Source organism: Folsomia candida, unplaced genomic scaffold, assembly GCF_002217175.1.
Source record: "Folsomia candida strain VU population unplaced genomic scaffold, ASM221717v1 Fcan01_Sc004, whole genome shotgun sequence".
Classification (NCBI taxonomy): domain Eukaryota; kingdom Metazoa; phylum Arthropoda; class Collembola; order Entomobryomorpha; family Isotomidae; genus Folsomia; species Folsomia candida.
The window spans coordinates 1993989-2017080 of NW_019091196.1; the positions used below are offsets into that span (position 1 = coordinate 1993989).

The 23092-nt window shown below is 34.6% G+C and overlaps 1 protein-coding gene across 1 annotated transcript in view; it reads left to right on the forward strand.

The window, feature by feature from the left end:
* The window catches only part of LOC110848288 (Down syndrome cell adhesion molecule-like protein Dscam2), an 86572-nt gene that overhangs the window by 22541 nt on the left and 40939 nt on the right, over positions 1-23092 (forward strand). The window contains exons 6-16 of the mRNA XM_035850954.1: positions 3532-3822; positions 4563-4707; positions 6513-6664; positions 8447-8557; positions 8855-9013; positions 11196-11258; positions 11352-11420; positions 15231-15410; positions 19078-19237; positions 20896-21044; positions 21782-22593. Coding sequence (XP_035706847.1) covers positions 3532-3822; positions 4563-4707; positions 6513-6664; positions 8447-8557; positions 8855-9013; positions 11196-11258; positions 11352-11420; positions 15231-15410; positions 19078-19237; positions 20896-21044; positions 21782-22593 — 2291 coding nt within the window. The remainder of the gene's footprint in view (positions 1-3531; positions 3823-4562; positions 4708-6512; positions 6665-8446; positions 8558-8854; positions 9014-11195; positions 11259-11351; positions 11421-15230; positions 15411-19077; positions 19238-20895; positions 21045-21781; positions 22594-23092) is intronic.

Here is a 23092-nt window from a genome sequence, read left to right on the forward strand (position 1 = left end):
GTGGGTAGTTTCCAATGGAACAAAAACGCATTGATAAGTTTGCAAACGGAACACATTTTTGCAAATTAGTTTGCAATTTTTTTTATAATTCAGATACATACATTCGCTAAAAACGGATAAAATTTCAACTTTTGCCCGCCCATACCAATCCAATTAGTGTGCAAATAAATTAATTACACACTGAATAATCACTTCCAAGTAGTAGAAAATGGCTTAAAGGGAGAACTTCATATTTTGCAATTATCACAAATCAAAATTTAACGCACATATATAGGTAAGTACCGTAAATTTTGCAAACTTTTGAATAATAATTATCGAGTTAGATATATAAGTTTTCAAAAAATTTACAATTTCAAATCTTGTAAACAAATTTGAGATTTAGAAGTTATTTTTTAACTCGAAGTTACACACGTTGTTAACCAAAGTTTGTGGAAATTACGTATCAGATTAGATCAAAAGATAGGTTAAGTGTTTTTGGTTATTTATTTATTTTCGTATTTTTGAATTGATAATGCATTACTAAAAACTTGATAATATTTCTTGTTTCTTTTATCAATATTTCTCGACTTTCTAAAATACGAAATATTTTGTAAAGTATTAACTAATTGAAAAAAATCTGTAATCATTTTAAATATTTCATACATTTCAAGAAAATTTAATTGCAAAATAAACAAGTCGACGCGGCGTTAACAACATTCCGAGTGGTTAACAAAACTTTGCATTAATTTTAAAATTCCGAATTGGCAACAGGACGTATCATGAATCCGTTATAATGATAAACAGAAACTCATTATTCATATTATAATTTAGATTTCGTTCAAATTTTTTTGTCAAGTGAGTTGTAACTGCGGTCTCCAAATTTGTGTAAGGCCACAATTACAAACGTCGAAGAGTTACGTACATATTTACATAATTTCGAATTAGTAACAACATTACTAGTTCGTATAAAAATTTCGGAATAAGTTAAGGATCCTATTTAAAGCTTTAGCTCCATTCTTAGACCTATGGTTTACCTTAACATGCAAACCAACATTCAATAATTCGATCGTGGAATACTAATATGGAAAATGCAATTATTTTGAAAAGTTCTATTGGAAAATTTGGGTCCGAAATGAAGGCAGCGGCCAAATTCTGGTACAAAATAATTTTTAAAATTGTTTCCGGTGATATTTGACCAAAATTTGGACGAGTTTGGGTCAAAATCCAAAATTTGCAAAAAATTCGCACATTTTTGCATATATCTCGAAAACTGCCCGTGGGCCACCCCTATTTTATTACGGATTTTTGATCTACTCATTTTTACGCAAATTTTAAGCTATATAACTTGAAAATCGTTGGAAGCCGAAAAAACACTATTTCATTGTATATATCTATCTTAAATACTTTGAGTAAATGGAGTAATATAAGCGGCAACAATATGCCAATAAATTCAAGTAATTATTACGCTTTTAATTCGTCATCATAGCAAAATGTTTTTGGTACAGTTAATTTTGCAACTTTTACATTTTCTTCCCAAAAGAAAGTGAATCGGTTGACGAAATTTTTTTCAATGAAATTTATAAAATTTTATAACTCCAAATTTGCCGCATTTTTGAGCAAATTTCTAAAAGTTTGACAATTACACAAGTTATGTACGATTTCTTCAAAATTTCTGATCATTACTTCGCTAACAAATTCAAATACAAAAAAAAATCCTCGCAAAAAACTCATACTTTCGTGAAACTTCACAATCACAACATCCATCCATTACACAATTTTAACAAAAAAGCTTAACAAATGTCTTTTTCGACTCGTAAGTGAAATGAGTCAAAGGAGGAATCAATCCCAGCCGAAGTGTGATTCGAAGTCAGAGAGAAAGTCAAAGTGAAAGTGGAGCGGGACTTTATTTTTCTATGGTTAATTTTTGCCACTTTTCTTAGCGGGGAAAGTAAATTTGTTAATTCATTTTTGTTTTTCTGAATTTTGTGAAACGATCCAAGTATAAATTGTTTGCAGTTTTGAGCAAATTTCTAAAATGTGAAAAATTATTCAAGTTATATACAATTTTTTCAGAATTTTGATTTCGCTAATAAATTCAGGCGCAAAAAAATCCTACCAAAAAATGCTAATTTCGACAAACTTCACAATCACAAAATCCCATCCATTACACAATCTTAACAAAAAAAGCTTAACAAATGCCTTTCTCGACTCGTAAGTGAAATGAGTCAAAGGAGGAATCAATCCGAGTCGAAGAGGGATTTGAAGCGGGAGAGAAAGTCAAAGTGAAAGTGGGACAGGACAGAAATGGTTTTGTTATAGAAATAAATTTGTTTCGAGATGAAGTGAAAGTAGACCCGAGGGTGCCGTATTTACACCAAAATGAAATGAACTCCCTTTCACTTTCTCCGTTTGGGTGGAGATAGACCTCATGTAACCGACGTGATTGTCTGTCTGCATCGGTTAGTATCAATTCGACGGGTTGTTGAAAACGGCGTTTTCATTGTTATATTTTCCAAAATTTTAAAGACATATTCCACTTTCTTCCTTTAGGCCGAGATTGGCCTAGTGCAGCCAACATAATTGTCTGTCTTTTCATCTGTTAGTTTTGATTTTGAAGCCGTTTTTACTGTTTTTCAAAAGTTTGAAAGGGTAACTAGTAATGGCTTTTTGGTAACCAAGTTCAATTTTCTTACCAATTTAAGAATACATATTTTATGAGGGTCGGGCTACGCGAACCTGTACTGCAAGGTTTCCCTTGAACGACACGACTTTCCCCATTGCTGAATGAATGCCTGGCTGAATGGACTGATTGATGGATTTACGTGTTCGCTGTCCTGTCCAAAGTGAAAGTCCTTTCACAAGGCGAGAAAGTCGTCAAGTGGGTGACGAGGAGCAGTTTACGAGGTGTTGGTGTTTGCTAGCCTAATTTATGACTTTATTATTGCCCGACTTGTTATGGTGCATATACGAGGGGAAAAGTGAGACATAAAATGGTACATTTTACACACAACGGGGGTCTCCCAGCATATGCTGTCCGATTTTGAGCAAATTAGGGTCAATCGATCCCAAATTGAATTAGGTTAAACTTTGCAAGCGGCACGATCTCGCAATTCTCAGACTGGGCAGATATATTTGCAATTGCTAAGCTTGAAAAGCGTAAAAATTTTCAACTCTATGCGCCATAGAGTTGAAAATTGTTACACTTTTCTTCTCTTTTAAGGCAAATTTCACCCCGGGCTTATCGAATCTACACAAATTGTGAATAAACCATTACTCAAAAAAATTAAATTTGAGGCCTTCAGACTATACAAATTTTTCAAAAACTTTAAAGCAAACCATTCTCGTTGTCAATTCGCACATTTCTGGCACGGTTGTATCAACTTTATAAAATTTAAAAATTTGCAAATTTTACCAATAATAAATCCTTATTACATACAATACAAGTTTAACTTATCGCATAATGGAAGTTTTAAATTTTCGAACATAATTTGAAAAAATGCTATATAATTCTTGACACCAATTTTCTAACAAATTACGAATTTTTTTTTGCAGTTCCCCTCCGCGTGCAAGTGTCTCCGCCGACGCAAATTGTGGACGTGGGGCGATCCACTTCGCTCCGATGTCTCGTTTCCGGTTCGCCGATCTATTCCCTCGTCTGGCTCAAGGACGGCGTGCCCCTCGCCGAGCTGGAAAACGGGCCCAGCTCCTCCCCCAGATTCGAAGTGGGGCCGCGCGAAGTCCTGAAATTGGTACGCGTTCAGCCCGACGACGCGGGGATGTACCAGTGCCTCGCCTCCAATGACTTCACGACGGGGCAGGACTCCTCCCAGATACGATTAGGATGTAAGGATAATGCTCAATTTTGATTTTTTTAAACAAATAATTCAGATATTTCTACTAATTTATTTGATGTAAATTGAAGATCGAAAGTTTTTAAAATTTCGATTTCGTACATGAGAAGTTTTTTGAGGTGATTTTCAAGCGATTCACGTGTATATTTATTTATGATGAGGCAAACTGTAAACTCGCGTATTGCCACCAAAGAAAAATTCGCACTCTTTGTTACGTAGGATTAATTCTATAATTATAATTTTGCACATGTTACACGTCGGGTTTTATTTATTTCGTTAGTTTTGTGCCTTTTATATATAACAGATTTTTTGCATCTTTGAGATCTAATGTGTGAAGTCAATTTTTAAAAAAATTACAAATTTAGAGACCCCTTTGATTTATAGATTTCACACGTCACTATAGGTTTTTGCCTTAATTTTGCCTCGATTAAGGATAAACAATCGAAAATTGACAAAGCTTATAGAATTGCAAACATACACGTGAAATTCCTGCGTGAATTTATGTATAATCTCTCAAATTTCTCAAAATTACTGCGTACTGTTCGTCCAAAAATATTACGAGAAAGGCTCATAAATGTTTCTGATTTTTTTTAAACATTTAACAAAAGCTGCCAAATAACCTCTCAGACTTTGTCTCTCTATTTTTTGAATGAATCTTGAAACTCTACAATTGTTATTTATAATTTTATTAAATAAAAAGTTCGTCTTAATTTTATTTTCACTTTTTCCCAGCCGTCCTGCCCGAGCTGGTGTATCGCTTTTCAGAACAAACTATCCAGCCGGGTCCCTCCGTGTCGCTGAAATGCACCGCCGTCGGAAATCCACCCCCGCAATTCACATGGACTTTGGACGGCTTCGCACTTCCAGAAAGTGAAAGGTGGGTCGAGAAAGCAAAAATTTGTAGTTTGTGTAAAAACTTGGATGAAATTTATATTTTGTGGATTGCTTGGTAAATTTGTAAAATCTGTTACTTTTACAAAAAATTTACAAATATTTCGACGAAAAATTAGCTTGCCAATTTTTCTAAACTTATTCAGATCAAGGGTGTCTCTTAATTTTCCGAAAGTGTATAAAATCGTGTCACAAAATTTACGCATTTTATAAAGTTACCAAGAACTGCATAAATTGTTTCATTATAACTTTTTGGAAAACTGTCCAAGTTTTCATAATTTTGTAGAGTTTGATAATCACGTAAAAAAATTATCTTGTGTATAATTGAAAATTAGTTCCAATGAGGCAATTCGTAACTTGTGTCTCCCGATTTTACAAAATTTCCACAATTTACAAAAATACGAGCGAAAAATTGTGTGACTGACAAATTTTCAGGCCACATAGAATTTTGTTCGGAAATTTAATCTATCCAGTATTTAATTTCAGATTTATCTCTCCAGAGTGTTCGCAGTCACAATTTTAGTAAACAATCCGTATTTTAATAAGTTCAACTCGACATAATGAGCCAATTCACATCACGTAGTCATTGATAACTTTGTAAAATCCGTAAATGGTGTAAAATTATTTTACAAATGTTTCCCAAGTAAAAAGACGCCCTTGATCTGACAATGCGATGGTGACGTGTAACCCTTCGATTTGATTGAAATTTTGAAATTATGTGGTCCATGTCAATACAATCAACGTTTCTTGAGGCAGTTTGTGCGATGGTCAGAATTTGGCAAAATATTTGAGGGCAAAGTTTAAAAATATGCGAATTTTAGCACGGAAATAGAATGAAAGTTGAGTTTGCTTCCTCCGCGTGCGGAAAATCACCCGTTTTTCAACTTTGACCTCAAATATTTTTCCAAATTCTGATCAGCGCACAAACTGCCTCAAGAAACGTTGATTGTATTGACATGGACCAAATAATTTCGAAATTTCAACCAAATCGGAGGGTTACATTTGACATCATCGCATTGTGAGTAAGTTTACAGAACTTGTGAACTATTAGTAATTTTCCTTTGAATATTTGCGGATTTTACAAAGTTACCAAGGCCTGTGTGTATTTCCTCAATATTGAGAAATTTTGCATTCATTATAAACTTTACAATCCTCACCCGTTCTAAAAGCAAGTCAGCAATGTTAAACTCCGTTTCAAGTTACTTGAGTTCCCCGCCTTGAGTACATTAGCCCAATGAACCGAATGAACCGAATGAACCGAATGAACCGAATAAACCGAATTATTCTATTATTTTATACTTGTTATTTTTATTTTGGCGTTTAAATCATACGAAATCATACAAAATTGAATAATTTAAACGCCAAAATAAAAATAACAAGTATAAAATAATAGAATAATTCGGTTCATTCGGCTAATGTACTCAAGGCGGGGAACTCAAGTAGCTTGAAATGGAGTTTATTGTTTACTGTTAGAAAATTATGTATGGATTTAACGCCACATTAGGTTTGCGAAAAATGTATTTAATTTGTATAAATCATTTGTAGATCGTATCTCACCTACAGCTCCTGACATTTACATAAACTTCTAAAGTTCTGATAATTTCATAGCTTTTCATAAAATTTCGAATCTTCCATTTTTTGTAAGAACTAATTTTATGGGTTTCAAAATTTCTGAAGAATTTTTCCTCCAAAGCTTGATACAGATTTGCAACTTTAGATTTCACCCGACATTTTCGCACATTTTCGTAATTTTTTGAAAGTTGTGATTATTTTTTGGCCACTTTCTTACAGATTTCTGGTCGGCCAGTACGTCACGATTCATGACAATGTGATCTCCCACGTGAACATAACGCAGGCGCGGGACGAGGACGGCGGGCTGTACGCGTGCCAGGCCAGAAACGCCATGGGCATCGCCCTCCACACTGGAAGACTCAACATTTACGGTAAAACTTCTAACCTGCATGACTAATCTGCAAGACTTCTAATCTGCATAAAAATCAAGGAAATAAATTAAGACTACATATCTTTGTAACTTTGTAAAAAGTTGAAAAACGTGATGTAAAAATGTATTAAAGTGCTACTAATTAACCTAATTTCGGTAATCTTTCATGTCCTTTGCTTAATTATCGCAATTCACTCGCATGTTTCGCAACAACTTTGCAACCCGGTAAATTCCATCAACAGTTTTGAAGAATCGTTATTTGTGAAGTGAGGTTTTGTAAAGTTAAAGTTGCACAAATCACTCGTCTCCAAATCTTAACCTACATCTGAAAAAAATCTAGGAAAAAAATCCAATTATAAGTATTATTGTATGAAACCAAAAAATATGACGTGGACTATGTGCAAGTTTACAAAATCCATTCAGATATTGAAAATTTGCAAAAAGTACCAAAATTTTACTCCTTCAAAATCTCCTTTATTCCTACTAATTTTCATACAAACGCTCTTCAAAATCAGGTCAAAATCAGAATTTATCAGAATTTACCAAAACTTTAAAAAAATTATCAAAGTTTATTTTGTCTCAAACTCATTTCATACTCATTTAAAATGTCATGCATCCCTCAAGCTACGTTCAATTTTAAATATCTCCCCCCTCCCCCCCAAAAAACACATCATTCTCCCCTTAACATCACCCCATAAAAAACCTTGTAAAATTTGCATATTTTATTTTTATCGCGTACAAGAACTATGTAACCTCGTAGCGAAATCTTTTCCCCACATGAACACAAATCAGACCGCATCATCTCCAATTTATCATATTTTTTATGACATTTAGTGTAAAATAAAGTCGGGGGAAGTGCTCGCAATAAAAGTGGCAGTTGACCCTCTTGTTCAGTTTCACTGGAAACTCGTGTCGTGGGAGAAAGTCCGTACTTTGTCCCGGAAGAGAAAGTGTGAGCAGTAAAATAATGTCCCTTCTTAGGAAAAGTACTCCTTGTTCGAGTGGATTTAGTGCATTTTCGAGGAGAAAGTGGAAAGAGAAAGGTTTCCAGAAATGATTTATTGTCCATTTAAATAAGCTGGATCAGTTTCGGGCACTCTTAATAGTCTGAAAAACTAGGCCAGTATGAAGTGTATGTAAAGTTCGTTGAAATAATCGAGACAAAATAATCAGAAGTTTACTGGCAGCATTTGTTTACACAGAAAATTAAATACCCGGTATTCTGGCAATTTTATCATGTAACCAGCGTGGTTATAATTTGTTTACAGCAAAATTCAAACTTCTGTCCCAGATTTATTTAGTGTGTGGGACCAGGGAAAAGAAACCCGGAGAAAGTTGACAACTCGACTTTGACTTTCTTTTCTCTTCTTGTGTCGCATTTCATTAAATGTTTCCTCAACTTCAACTTTCCCCATGTATTATGTTACTTGTGTCCGTAACGCGTCTTTTTTCAGGCGATTTATCTCATTTGTGGGTAAACCAGTTTATTTTATTGCATCACTCAATTTACTTTTTATCCCGATCGAGGAGAAAGTAATAAAAAATAGGAGTAATTTTGTGGTTATGAAAATGTGGTGTTATTTTTGGGAAGAAAGTAGTTTTCCTTAAATAATGGGACATTTAAGGGAATTATTATCTAAATTTGTAACGAAACAAGGTATCACGGCGTTCGTAACGATTATTTGCCGCCAAAATCAAACTTGTCGGCAATTGTGCGTGATTCAAAGATTCAAAGTTTTACTAAATTTGTAATGTTTTTTTTATTCCATGCTTGCTTTTTCAGGTCCACCTTTTGTCCGACCGGTTCCTCCGATAAAGGGTGTGGCTGGGAAGAATTTGCAAATCCAGTGCCCTGTCTCAGGATATCCGATAGAAAGCATTTCTTGGGAGAGAGGTAACTGATAATTAATAAAATAATCCGGTTAACAGACAAGTCTAGCTTTATCCTCAACGTTATCGACGTCTAAAATAATTTTTGAGGGTATCACCCAGGATCTGTTGCGTGTTTGCGATACTTATATCTTTAAAGAATTTTTTGTTAATTTCCACCCTGCATTTCTTGCGTTTCTTGCTTCAGAATTCAAGAAATGTACCCACAAGAAACGAAGCACGACTAACGTTTGTCTAATTTTAAAACGTGAACCCGGAGTGAATACCCGCGCATTATTTAACTTTTTTGCGCTTATTTTAGGCGGGAGTCTTCTCCCGGTGACGAGAATGCAGCGCGTCTACCCTAACGGCACCCTAATTTTGGAGCACCTTCAGAAAACGGACGAAGGGATTCTCACCTGCCACGCGAAGGGCAGACAAGGACAAATTTCCTCCAGAGACATTCACCTTCGTGTTGTCGGTTAGTTTCGCCTAATTTATTAAATATTAGTAGTTACGTAAATTACTCATTACGCAAAATCAATTCGTTTGAATTTTTGTAAATTCTGTAAAAATTTAGACAAATATGTGCTTGGATTAATAGAAACATCAGAGTACATTTTTTTGTTAACTTGTGTCTCCTAATTTTATAAAATTTCCAGAATTTACCGGTCAACAAACATAGGAGTGAAAAATTTTGTGTCTGATAAATTTTAATGCCACATTGAATTTTTTTTGAAAATTTAGTTTCTTGTAGTCAATTTAAGATCAGTTATGGTGAACTAACGTTTGACTACGAAACGAGCTTTTATGCAGGATTGGACCATAAAATTTGAAAAATGCTTTAATTTTATCCACAATTTCGATTTTCACAATTTTAATAAAAAAAAATCCTATTTTACAACCTACACTCTTAAAGAAATCAATAACCGTTGGTATTGATACGTGACTCTACCGCGTGGTATTAAATTAATACTACGTGGTAAAAAAATTAATACCAATTAGTATTGAAATTATTACCATGAGGTATAATTTCAATACCGGTTCATTACCAATATGGTATAACCGTTTAATACCAAGGCGGTCGAGTCACGTATTAATACCGTTAGGTTTTTTTCAATACCAAGTTTCTAAGAGTGTAGATCAGAACACCTTCACAAGCTGAAGCAATTCACGCAGTCCTTGGCAACTTTATAAAATCCGTAGATTTTGTGATATTAGGTTGCAAATGTTTCAAAATAAAAAGACGCACTTGTTTTGAGTAAACTTACAAAATTTTGGTAGCTAATTTTCCTCAGAAATATTTGTAAGGTTTGTAAGTTTACAGATTTTACGGATTTTACAAAGTTCTACTGTGTTTTAATTGATACGATACGCAAATTTTACTTGCAAAAAGTTTAACTTTATTAAACGGCCGAATTTCATCAAACCTTCTTCTCCTAAATTTAGACATGATATCTTTTTGATGGCCAATTTGTGACAAAATTTGATCAGCCCCAAGCCACTCAAATATTTCACATGGTTTCATTTATCCCATAAATTTTACTACACTCTAAGAAACCCGGTAACTAAGTTATTACCAGGCGGAGTATCTATGTGACTCTACCGCATGGTAATTTATTTATTATCGAGTGGTAGACATTTTGTTACCAAACCGGTAATAACCCCGGTCGCGAAATTTGAAAATATTACCAGTCGGTAACTAATTTTCTACCACCCAATAATAAATTACTTACCATGCGGTAGAGTCACATAGATACTCCGCCTGGTAATAACTTAGTTACCGGGTTTCTTAGAGTATACGACATAAATTTTTCATGATACAAATTGGCTCATAAAATTTCGTCTTCCACGAAATTGGTGATGATCACGGTTGGATTTACATCCGAACCAAATCTGTGTCTTCAGTTCCGCCGAAGCTGATGCCGTTCCAGTTCTTGAACACGGTTTTGCGGGAAGGGATGCGGGCGGCGGTGTCCTGCCAACTGCTCGAGGGCGATCGACCCATCGATCTCGTTTGGGAATTCGACGGGAAACCAATCTCGGGAGGAGTGACACATGTGAGTTCAAAAATTTGTGGAACCAAAAGTCATACAAAATCTGAAAAATTTAGAAGTGCGAATATGAGTTGGAAGGAATTTGTGAAAAATTAATGCAAAATTCAAAAAAATTAGGTATCATTTCATATTTGAAATTCTATTTAGCCAACTTATTTTCAAGGAGCAAATTGGAACGTGTGAAATTTATGTCAATTTAAGAATTTTTTATCAAAGTGAATTTGATACTGCTTTTGTGCTTTAAACGACGAAATGAAATTGTCTGAACGTGTAACTCAACGACTATTTTTTATACTGATTTCGGGATTTTTCAAAAGATCGATTTGAAATATGACAAATTTTCGGTTCCGAGAGATATCTTTGAAATATTCGAATACGCATCTTGCGACGAAGTTGTGAGTCGCTGAAGATTTGAAGAACCTCGTAGCTGAAAACATAATACATTATCTAACTTTCAAACATGTGGCACGTAAATCCGATCTAAAAAATACTAATAAATGTCACATGATCCTAAATCAACTTTCAACCTTGACAAATCTTGTTGTCTATCAGTCTATAACTCTTGTATTGTAATAACTTTAAATTAATTTGCATCTAATCTCACAGGGCATTATGATTCGAGTTCCGGACGAGTATTCCTCAACATTGGTGATCGACTCGCTTTCTTCGGTGCATAACGGTCCGTGACATGAATTCATTTAATTGGTTAATTAATTATTAAATTTTGGGTAAGAAAACTCATTTTTAAATTTCCCCATTTAGGGAAATATACTTGCATCGCGGAAAATTCAGCGGGACGTGAACACTATTCTTCCGAGCTTACTGTACAAAGTGAGTACACAAATTTATACTAATTTTGATCAAATTTTAAGTTGTATTATTAAAGAAATGTTCTTTGGTTGATTGATACCGGTAAAAAAAGTAGTAAAAGTTACGAACTAACACCGCACTAAAATTTTACAAAGCACAACGACGCGTCGTTTGCAATTTCTGTAGAAATTTATAATGCCAAAGTTATAATCCTGTAGGTTTTGTGATCAGTTCCACCGTTTCGGACATATGTAAGTTGGTACCAAAATTATCGCCAAATGCAGTGGCAAAATCGTTAATGATCCACTGTGATCCACCAAATCGGCGTTTATATGTTTTTTTTCCAAATGTTACAAAATTTGCACAGTTTACAAACATTCCCGCACACAATTACCAATCAATTTAATTTATCCCCAAAAAACCGCACCAAATTTGGCATAATTTCAACATCTGTACTACCTCATCCTATAAAATTACGCATTTTGAATTCTGTCTGAATAATTTCCGATAATGGCACTTTCACCCGAAAAAAATTCCTCCTCGTCACGAAGCATGTCTGATGTGGGTAATAAATAGGTAAAAAATGTGTTACGTCGCGCTAAATCGTGCTTCCGGGACTTCTTTATCTCGTTAAAAGGGGAAAGAATTGGTGGTTGGATGGACGGATGGATGGTTTTCTGGCCGCGAATCTCTTACGACGTGGTCGCGTTGGTGGCTGTGGGATGAAGCCGAAGAGGGAATTAATCGTCCCATTATTTCCTCTGCCAAATGCCATAATGTATTTTCGGGTTTGAAAAGTGCGTTCCCCGGGTATCGGGAGAGATGAGGGAAGGGAAGAGGGAGAGAAATGAGGAAGTCGGAGAAAGCAGGGAGAAAGCAGGACTCCGAAAGAGGGCAAGATTGACCACTTGAGTGACACAGGGTTCCCGTGATTGGGAGGAGCGTGGCCCACACTGTTTGGGGAGTAAATTTGTTTAAGTTTGCTGAAATTTTAATGAGTTTAGTGAGTTGTTTTTGTCATTTCGAATTTGCGTTTTTTTGTTTTTAAAATTTTGGACGTTTAATAACATTTCTAATTTTGAAAATTTTTATTTTTTTGTAATTTGCTAATTTTGTTGTTTTTATACTTTTTCCTTGCATTTCTGTGATTTCTGAAAATTAAGCTGGACGACGATTGTAAAATTTTTAAAATTTGAGGAATTATCTAAACAAACAGGTAACTCGGTTCCAAAAATGTAGGTACGACGGTCTTATATTATATGTGTAGTTTTATAAAAATTGTAAACCGTAGAGTTATATAAACCGTATCATATGTATCCCTTTTTTTGATAATTTTGTATATGCATTTAAGGATTGATATTTTTAAAGTATATACAAAAGGCTTCGAGAATGTTTCGACGTCAGTAAGTTAAATTAAATAATGCAATTTTATGAAAATTTAAATTTTAAACAACTTTATATTAAATTTAGAATTATTTTGTGAATAAATATGTAGGCCACAGTTTGCAAAGAGGCAATTAACGAAGTCCTTGGGAGATTTTTATAATCTGTAAATTCTGTAAATTCTTTTACAAACTTTCACAAATTCTAAGGAAATTACTTTAGAAAGTTGCTCCTCCATGCAGAAGCTTGTAAAATTAGTTTACAAAACATTCGGATTTTGCAAAGGTACGAAACGCTGTGTGAATTGCATTTTTTTTATTTCTTGGTACTTCTATAATTTTTGTGATTTTCTTCATTTTTATAATTTTTGTTTTTGGTAAGCATTGTTTATTCCCAAGACCTTCAAAATGTGATTTAAAAAGTCTGTAAATTTGTATTTCTTATGTAATCAGCATACAAATTTGACAAAAAATATTCATTTTTATTCTGCAATACTTGAAAGTAGCAAATTAAAAACGGTTTTACTCACGGAAAATTTGCCCCATATTTTTTGCAAACCCTGCCGCATTCCGCTGTCCGGCTGGGTGGGAGATGGGGGCAGCGAGTCAAGCGATGCGTTTGTGGAGTGGATTGGGAGATGAGATTGGTTTTTCTGGGAGAAGATTAATGACACGCGTTCACTTTCGAGGGGAAAAATGCCAACTTCATGTCTCACTAAGCGGCGTAATAGCGACTCAACTTCCTCCCCACAACAGTGGCCGCGGAAGTCGTGGGCACTGTAACATTGCGAGATAGGGGAGGGAAGGGTTTGTATATCATGGGCAGATGATGGGGACATTGTTCCTCTGTCCCCACGCTTCCGCGGCCACAGCCCCGCAAACCCAGCCGGTTCGATTTCCTATCCGTCTTTGTCTCCTTGTGGCCAGCGGACGGAGAAAGTTCATCTCGATGGAAAATGAAGTTTCAGCTCGTGGTCAAATTTTAAGGAACGTCGGGTCAAGAAAGTCAGTAAGTGAAAGTCGGCCTAGTTTTCTGAGGGAAAAGTTGGAGGAGGGTTGAAGGTTGTTAATGAGTTTTTGCATAGTTTGCGAAACCATGCGAAAAATTATGAATGCAGAAAATTGGAAAAGGTAGGGGGAATTGCATAATGCAGCATGATTGAAAAACTAATTTGCGAAAATGGGAAAGAATTTCACACACAGATGTTGAAAAAATAGGATAATTGCATAATATTATATTATTTCACATTATGATTTCAAAACTAGTTTTTGGAAATGGGAAAGAATTTTGCAAAAAATGTTTAAAATGTTAGAAATAACGAATGATTTCAAAACTAGTTTTTGGAAATGGGAAAGAATTTTGCAAAAAATGTTTAAAATGTTAGAAATAACGAATGTTTCAAACTGCGTAATACCAACTTGCAGAAAAAGTTTGCGAAAATTTTGAGACATTCTGTATTGTTTTTGTATAAATAATGCAGAATTTCGAAGCTCGTTATAAATATAAAAATGTTTCAAGTTATGAATAATTATAAAATTTGCGTAAAGGATGTAGCATTTGCAGAATGCAGAATTTGGGCTAAATTCCAAAAACTATTTAGCATGCAAAAACCCTTGTATATACAAATATTTTACGCTCTGCAAACAACAGGGACATTATGCATAAAGTAGTAATATCATAAAGATGATCCATGCCATGATAATTAAGTAAGTTGACCCTAATTCTGTGTTCTGCTATGACCCCGCACTATCCGAAAATGTGTAAATAAAGTGTAAATAAGCGATCATTAATGGTGGATAATTTTGCAGTTCCACCGAAATGGATTTTGGAGCCGAGAGACGTCAACGTATCGGCGGGACACTCGTTTTCACTTCAGTGCCGTGCCGAGGGCCATCCCACCCCCTCAATCACGTGGAAAAGGGCCACTGGTACGGTATTCATTAAGAGAGTCGTGGAAATTTTTCAAAATTTTCGCTACCCGCCAGTCTGTTTTAGTGGTAAAAAATGTCGTTACCAATTTGTTTACCAATAACAGTTTTTATTTATGCATCTATTCTAATTTGATAATTATTATTACCAATTGTGTTGCTAATTTATTTGTTTTGTGTTACCAATGGGTAATGCTCACCAATTTGGTCACCCTTTTATTGGTAAAAAATTTTTTAATGTACCAACCCAAATTACCAAAAATATTTTAGAAAGTTTACTTTTGGTTTATTACCAACTTGAATTTGTCAGTTTGAGTATGTTACCAATTTTACTGTACTACTGTAATTTGTGGTGTTGGTTAATACATTGGTAATCTAAATCTTTTGTTACCAGTTTAGTCACCTATCGTATTGAGTACTATAAAAACATATTTGACCAAACATTACTAAATTTGTAAACATTTTTCCTTGTTCCCATCTTTCTCTCAATAAATAACTCATTTTCTTATCTCCGCTTCAGCAGGCATGCAGCCGGGCGACTACAAGTACATCCTTTCTCCCACCGGAAGCTCGTCCCCCTTCGCCAACGGCACCATCAGATTCGACCAAGTCCGAAAATCGGACGAGGGGAATTATCTGTGCGAGGCGAGAAACGACGTGGGCTCCGGCCTCTCCAAAGTCATCTTCCTCAAAGTTAACGGTTAGTGGGTTGCGAAATCTTGTCTACTTTACTTTCGAGTGTCATGTTTACCCTAATTTGCATAATGCGACAATGACAAAACATAACCTGCTGGCTGCCCCCTGTCCCTGCTTTCACTTTCTTCTTCTCCCGGGTCGGAGAAAGTGCACAACCCGGAAACAAGTCTGTCTCTAATTAATTAATTACCAGGATTAATTAGATGACGGCATAAAGAAAGAGAAAGTTGGGCAGAGTGGAGCGAGTGAAAGTGAAAGTTAAGACCAAAAGTATGAGAAAGTCTAATCCCAAGAGAGGTTGGAGTGCGTGTGTGGTCCTTCTAATCTGGGAACAATGAAGCAGAAAGTTTACTTATGCTTGCAGATAAGCGTCGTTAAAAACAATGACTTATCTTGGAATTTATGAAGATGTGTGTAGAGTCGTTTCAAAGAAAGCTCTCTTTTTTTATATTTTTCACTTCTTTTTTATTTTTATTTTTTGGAAATGGATCCAAAAGAGCTTTTTTTAATTTCCAACTTGGTTTGTTTTTAGAATTACCCACTTCGTTTTTTTAAAATTTGTCTTTTTTCCCAAAATTTCCCACTTCTTTGTTTAAATTTCACACTTTTTTGTAATTTCCCATTTCTCTTTTTTAATTTTGTTGCATTTCTTTTTATTTAGTTTAAAAAAGCGAAAGTGGAAAAAGAATCACTTTCACTTATTTTCTCCTTCTCCTCAGAAATCTGACTTTCATTTCATTCCCATTTTCTCCTTTAAACAACTGAAGCTATTTTCTTGCCTGGGAAAGTTTGTTTTGTTAAAGACTTTCTTTTCTTCAGAGGAAAGTTTGGCACTTGAGGAGAGCTGAATGTAATGAAATTGTAGTTGATCTGTACGGTTAATGGTCAGTCCAGATATTTAGGGGGGTTGCATAACAGCGAGTGAGTAGAGTTGGAGGATGGCCAGGGCATAAAATTAAATAAATGCAATTTTTCAGTGATGGCAGCAGTGAATTTTAATCATTTATTACCTGGACCCAAAATAAGATAGTAATAAAATCTTATCAGAAATTTTAAAATGCAATTTAGGTGCTGCTGTAGTGAATGGTGCGGAATTTAACAATATTAGAAAATTACATGAAAATATTTGCCCTATATTTTGGGTATTTTGCCTTAATGTAATTTGTTAGCAGGCCAATCGGACGTATTGTAAATTCCGTGCACTGTTTAAAATCTGGATATATTCCGTCCTGGTATTGATTTAGTAATAACTTCCTACCCGATTGGTAGTAGTGTGTTTCTGAATGGTAAAGTTTTCAATTCTAAACGGTAATTACCAGTGCCGGTGAAATCATATACACGTATTCTGGTCAGTAATGATTTAATACCAGTTTTCTAAGAGTGTGGACATCAGTCCAAGTACAACTCTACAACTGACTCGACTTTAAAGTGAGCAAAGTTTTCGAGTGAACAAATTTACACAAGAGATGCATTTCTTGTTCTTCTCTACTTCTTTCGGCTGTGTCTTGATTAAGGAAACATTTTACCCGGGTTTTGTGGTTAGGTTTTAGGTTACCCGCCCCAACTAAGTCTAAAGAGGAGTAGGAGAAAGAAGTTGTTGTGGATACAAACTTTGGCTGTTATCTATTTAGCAGCTTATCTCTGAGTGGGGAGGTTGTCAATATTTGAGTAAAAGTGGGACTGGGAGAAGAAGTCACCTGCTTTCTTGGACAACTTTCGGTGTAAATGTTTTACTGTTATCGCCTTACGTGGATGGATGAGAGGGTCGACTTTCATACTAGTGCTTATGCACAAACAGGGTTCCGGACATGGTATTTTTTCGTTTTGCTTTGGTTTTAAAGTGAAAATCTGTTGGAGATTATTTATTTTGCCATTTATTTTTTTAAACACATATTCAAAAAGTTGCTACATAAATAAAATTATATAAAACTTCTGTGAGAAATTTCTGTACCAAAATTTAAAGAAAAACATAAAAAGCACGATAGATAAGATGCAATTCAAGCATTCATAAGTAGTTTGTACCAGCAAAATTTGAAGATTAGAAGTTTAAATCCAAATCTATCAACGTAATTTATTAAATATTTCGCACAATTTTTTTTTACTTTGACGTTCAACCCGCACAGTAATATACGAATATGGAATATAATTGTTGAACCTATTAGGTGCAAAGCGTATGCACGCACATATTTCATACAGATTTGACCAACGCTGAAGTTTTAATATCCACGGAAAAACTTTCATATCTCCGAAACTGAACAAAATCTATAAAATTACAGGCTTTCACAAAATTTTACAAATATTTCTTAGAAAAATCTGCTCCCAGATTTGGGATAGATTGCTCAGATCAATTGCGTCTTATTTACAAAATTTCAGGATTTCACAAGTTACGAATGACTGCGTCAATTTCTCATTGAATCAAACGCCGCAAAACCAGCATAAAAAAAAACACCATATCACAAACCCTACCTCCTTAAAACCTATTGCTACCCCCCCGGGCTACTCATCACTGATGATAAGCTACGTCCATCCTTTCGTAATGTACACGACACTGATACTCATGTCCCTGTAAAATCAAAGAGAAAGCACAAAGTGAAAGCAAATCGAGTCCTGTATTTGTCTCGAGTTGTCTTTCCAGGCTAAAAAAATATCGCTCTTCCGCTTTGTTACCTTTGCCAAAGGAGAAAAAAACTTTGTTCAACAAGAAGAAATGAAAATCTTGGTTTTCTTTTTCGCAGAGAAAGTTTCCTATCTGTGTAAATATTGATGAATGTAAGTAAAAAGTGAGTGTAGAAGAAGGTGTAGAATCGAATCGTGAGCTGAGATGAGATGAGGCGAAGATAAGATTATATTTATGACGTGAGCCAAAAAGGTGGCGAAGTGAAAGTAGCCAAACTAGAAACTTGTCTCGAGATTGTCTGATTTATGGATAGGATTAGATCTGCCATTGAGCTGGGAACTTTCTCCGTGAGATATTTTATTGAGTGGGAATTGGTTGGAAGTCAGTCACTTTTTGCAGAAAAGTAACTGGTTTTAGGCTTGATTAATATTTTGCTTTCACTTTGATGAGAAAAATCGAGATTAGTTGTAGTAGATTTAGTATTTGTTGGGGTACAGAAATTTTCTAAAAAAAATTACAGGAATCTAACCTACATATTCAAATAAATAGGTTATATCGATATTTTGGGAAATTATTTTATCTTCCAAAAATAACCCTGCTAGTAAAAAATTAGAGTAGATCTTAACACTTAACGAATTTAGGGTTACAGAATTTGCATAATTTTAAAGCTTATTGAGTTATAAATATCCCTCAATTGCAACAAGTAAGTGACTTACTGTAAGTCTATACTGTGAACATTATCGACACACAGATCCACCTGAGTAAAAATTAATAAGTATCCTTGAACATTTATAAAAATGATAAACGTCGTTGATATATAACTTAACAAACGTGTCACGCGAATTTTAGTAATTTTTGTGCAAAGATAAAAATTCCAATTTTGTACAACTACGTACAAAATTTACAGAGTTGACTGCTAAACTTCTGAATTTCCTCAATAATATATGTATAACGTTAAAGAAGAATATTTGTTGCATTCAAATTGTTTGCACAATTTTATCTTAACTTTTAAAAATAGTATGTTAACTAAACAAATTAAATGTTTATGTTTCAGCACCTGCCAAATTTAACGCGGACGAGCAAGCAGTAAACTCCGTGATTTCTGTGCGCGTCGGGGAGAAGGCGATTCTTGGATGCCGAGTCGGTGGCGACCTTCCAATTCTGATCGAATGGGGCAACAAACACGGCAAAATTGGGCCACATTCCAATCACAGGTGAAAATCTATTTCCAATTTTACTTACAATGCGATGGTGTGAAGTGTAACCCTCCGATTTGGCTGAAATTTTAAAATTAGGTGGTCCAAGCCAATACAACTAACGTTTCTTCAGGCAGTTTGTGCGATGGTGAGAGTTACTCAAAATATTTGAGGTCAAAGTTCAAAAAACGGCCGACTTTTTTCAGGCGGAGTGAGAAAACTCCACTTCCATTCTCTTCCCCTCGCTTTGATTTTCACTCCGAAAAATAATTCATTTCAACAATTTTAAATTTAATTTTTTATAGAAAAATATTAATTATTCATTCCACATGTGACTATATGATTATTTTCATAAAAGTCCACAAAACAATACGATAAACTGCACCAGCTGAATTTGATGAATGTGGGATTGCCACAATTCAGGTCGCAACTAATATTTTTTTCTCTAAAACAAACTTCGCTTACATTTTTAAACTCGGGCTTTTCGTCATCACCCCATGATCCGCTTGAGTACCAACAATATCGAATCACAGGAGCATTTAAAATATTAATATATAATTGGATATTAGAATAACCAACGCTTTCGAAATGGAAAGCAAGTTAAGTTTTTCCATGTTTATTTGCCGTTGGCGAATTTATAAATTAACTTTTATGTAAATTTGTACTAGAAATAAGTAAAAATCTCACTTATTTAATTATAAATTAAATCAAGTATGTATAATGCGTATTAATTGCTCTTTAAGCTATAATTAATAATGTTTATTTTTTATTAGTTTGCATCAAAGCTTGTGCTTGAGCATGAAGGCGTATGCATGAGCGAGACGCCTGAATAAAATCAAAGCGAGGGGAAGAGAATGGAAGTGGAGTTTTCTCACTCCGCCTGAAAAAAGTCGGCCGTTTTTTGAACTTTGACCTCAAATATTTTGAGTAACTCTCACCATCGCACAAACTGCCTGAAGAAACGTTAGTTGTATTGGCTTGGACCACCTAATTTTAAAATTTCAGCCAAATCGGAGGGTTACACTTCACATCATCGCATTGTTAGCAAAAATTGTACTTTTACGATAAAAATGCAATATTTAATTGTATTTTAAATAGCAAACTATGAATTCGATAATTTAACACTGTAAATAAGGTGGTCCCAAGATTGGTATACTGACCTGAGGCAATTCAAGCAGTTCTTTGAAACTTTGTAAGGCATTTACATTTTGTAAAATAATTTGAATACGTTTTACTAAATAAAAGGACGCCCTTGATGTGAGTAAGTGTACAAAAACGTGTAAGCCAATCTTCCTCAAAAATATTTGAAGAAGTTTGTAAGTTTATGAATTTTACGGATTTTACAAAGCTACCAAGCGTGAATTGCCTATGTAAATTACGTAATCACAAAATTGATGCCATATTAGTACCGATTTTGATATTTGTCTAACAAAAATGGACCAATTTACTTACAATAGCAAGACTTTTGCAAATTGCACACTTTTGTAAATTGCATACTTTTTCAAATTGCACACTTTTGTAAATTGCATACTTTTTCAAATTATGGGACAACCTTACAAATACCGCATGGCCCGATTCAATCATTACAAAATCATTTATTTTCAAATTATTCAAAATTACCAGAATTTCCTGAAAATTAAAAAAAAATATTTTTGACCAAATTGTTCTATTTTTAGGTACACGTTTCGCCAGCAAGAGTTGGAGGATGGGATCTTATCCGAATTATTGATAGCCTCCGTTGACCGGAGCGATTCTGGTGCTTATTCATGCCGAGCTTCCAACCCTTTCGGGTCCGATCATACCATCGTCACGCTCAACGTGCAAGGTAAGCAGCAACTGAAATATTTTCAAAAATAGGAGAAAATATCATAAATGTTTAAATCGTGCTTACATAAAATTAACTCTGGCAAAAAATTTCTTAATTTGCTTAAATCCAAAAGCATTACGTTTGGGTTGGATCTTTGAACATGAAAAATTTTAAAAATTGTCTGTTTTAAATTTAAGTAGAAACAAAATCAGTCCCGATTTATTTTTTTCCAAAATTTCACTTTTACGAGAAATATGGAAATATTCCGTGTCAAAAATCATTAAAATATAAAGTTCAATTAGCGAAAATGTGGCAAGATGAATTAAGATGTGGCAGGTTCGAGTTTTCAAGCTTACATTTAAATATTAATCAAACACTATAGTAAAATTCGTAGGTTCTCGTTTAGTTATTGAAGCGAGCAGACGTGTTTATTCTGAGCTCTCATTAAATTGAGTTTTTCACTACGTAAAAGTACAAGCCATACTTACAAAGTTATATCATTATAAAGCTAAATTCAACGCGATTACCCCCACATAAGAATTTCTGCTGTAAATTCATCACACTTCGAAAAATGGGGAAAATCAAAAATATTCGCTTGTACATAAGACCCCAACGAATAGTATAAGTAAAAACGCCCATAAAATTCTTACTTGACGTGAAGTTACTTGACAATGTGCAACTCGATCTACAAGAATTTGCACAATCAGCGAAAGAGAAACTCGAGTTCTTATCAAGTAGTTTTGTTAATCACGCAGAAGAATTGAGCCACATAAAGAAGCAAATGTTCAACTTTAAGAGTGACCTGGACAGATTCATAAATAAGTTTATCGGATTGGAGCAGCAAGTGAAGAAGAATGCAGAAACGATTCTTCGTTATGAAACCAAACCAAATGCAAATTGTGATCGACAATGCAACATCATAATTCATGGATGTGAATATTATTCTGCCAAAATTGCAATGGAGGAGACGACAGATTTTCTTTCCAATTGTTTCGAAGTGGATGTCACTGTTAAAGATGTCCGTCCGTTGTCCAACGGTAAATCAGTGCTGGTGAAATTGTCATCAACCAAGCAAAAAAGTATGGTGTTTAGAAACTGCCACAAGTTAAAAGCCATCCCTGCCAAAATCTCAATTGTGGAGGACCTAAGTAAAGAGGAACGTGCAAAGAAGAGACGACAAATACCAGAATTCCTTGAGCAAAAGAAAATTGAAAACAAAGTCTACTTCCGAGGCGCCGACCTGTTCTTGAATGGGACTAAAATCACGGAAGAAATTATAATTTCACCCTATCATGACGTCAGCCATTCAGTCACAGCCCAAACCAAACCTATGGAGAAGACAGAGAAATTGGACCACGCCAAGTGTGGACAGCCCCCGGTAGAAAAAGACATTCAACCCGAGAAAGACGATCAACCCGATACACATTACTTGGAAGGACCACATCTCAAAGACGTTAAACCAACTTCAAAATTATCCCAGCCAATTTCGGATGACGGCGTAGCCTACATACTTTCAATTATGGATGCCAACATGAAATCACTGACGAGGGAAATAGATGCTTGCCTAGTGAAAATGGATAATTTCAGAATTGGAGTTTTATGATTTTCTTATGAGGACTTGAAAAATGGAGATTTGCTATGTATAGTATTTAATGGTTTGATTTTTGCAGTTATTGTCATACTAATTAGCATAATCGGTTGATATTGTGAATAATATTGCAAATTTAATTTGGAATTATGAATTTAATTTTGAAGATCTGCAGTTAACTGACCCGAAAATATTATCGTTCATGGAGCAGTGAATACTGACTGTTTACTTTTTACGTTTATGAATTATGCTGTAGTATTTAATGGTTTGATTTTAGTAATCCACCACTTTGAGTTATTTAATTTGATCAATTGAATTCGTTCGTATTGACCTAATTAGTTGAGATGGAATTCTGAATAATAATGCTCTTATTATATGTTTATAAATTTGATACTTAATTATGTCTGATGGTTATCTATTTGATTTTAGTGCTTGAATCCTGCAAACAATGACTTTAATTTTTAAATGAGTTTTTCGT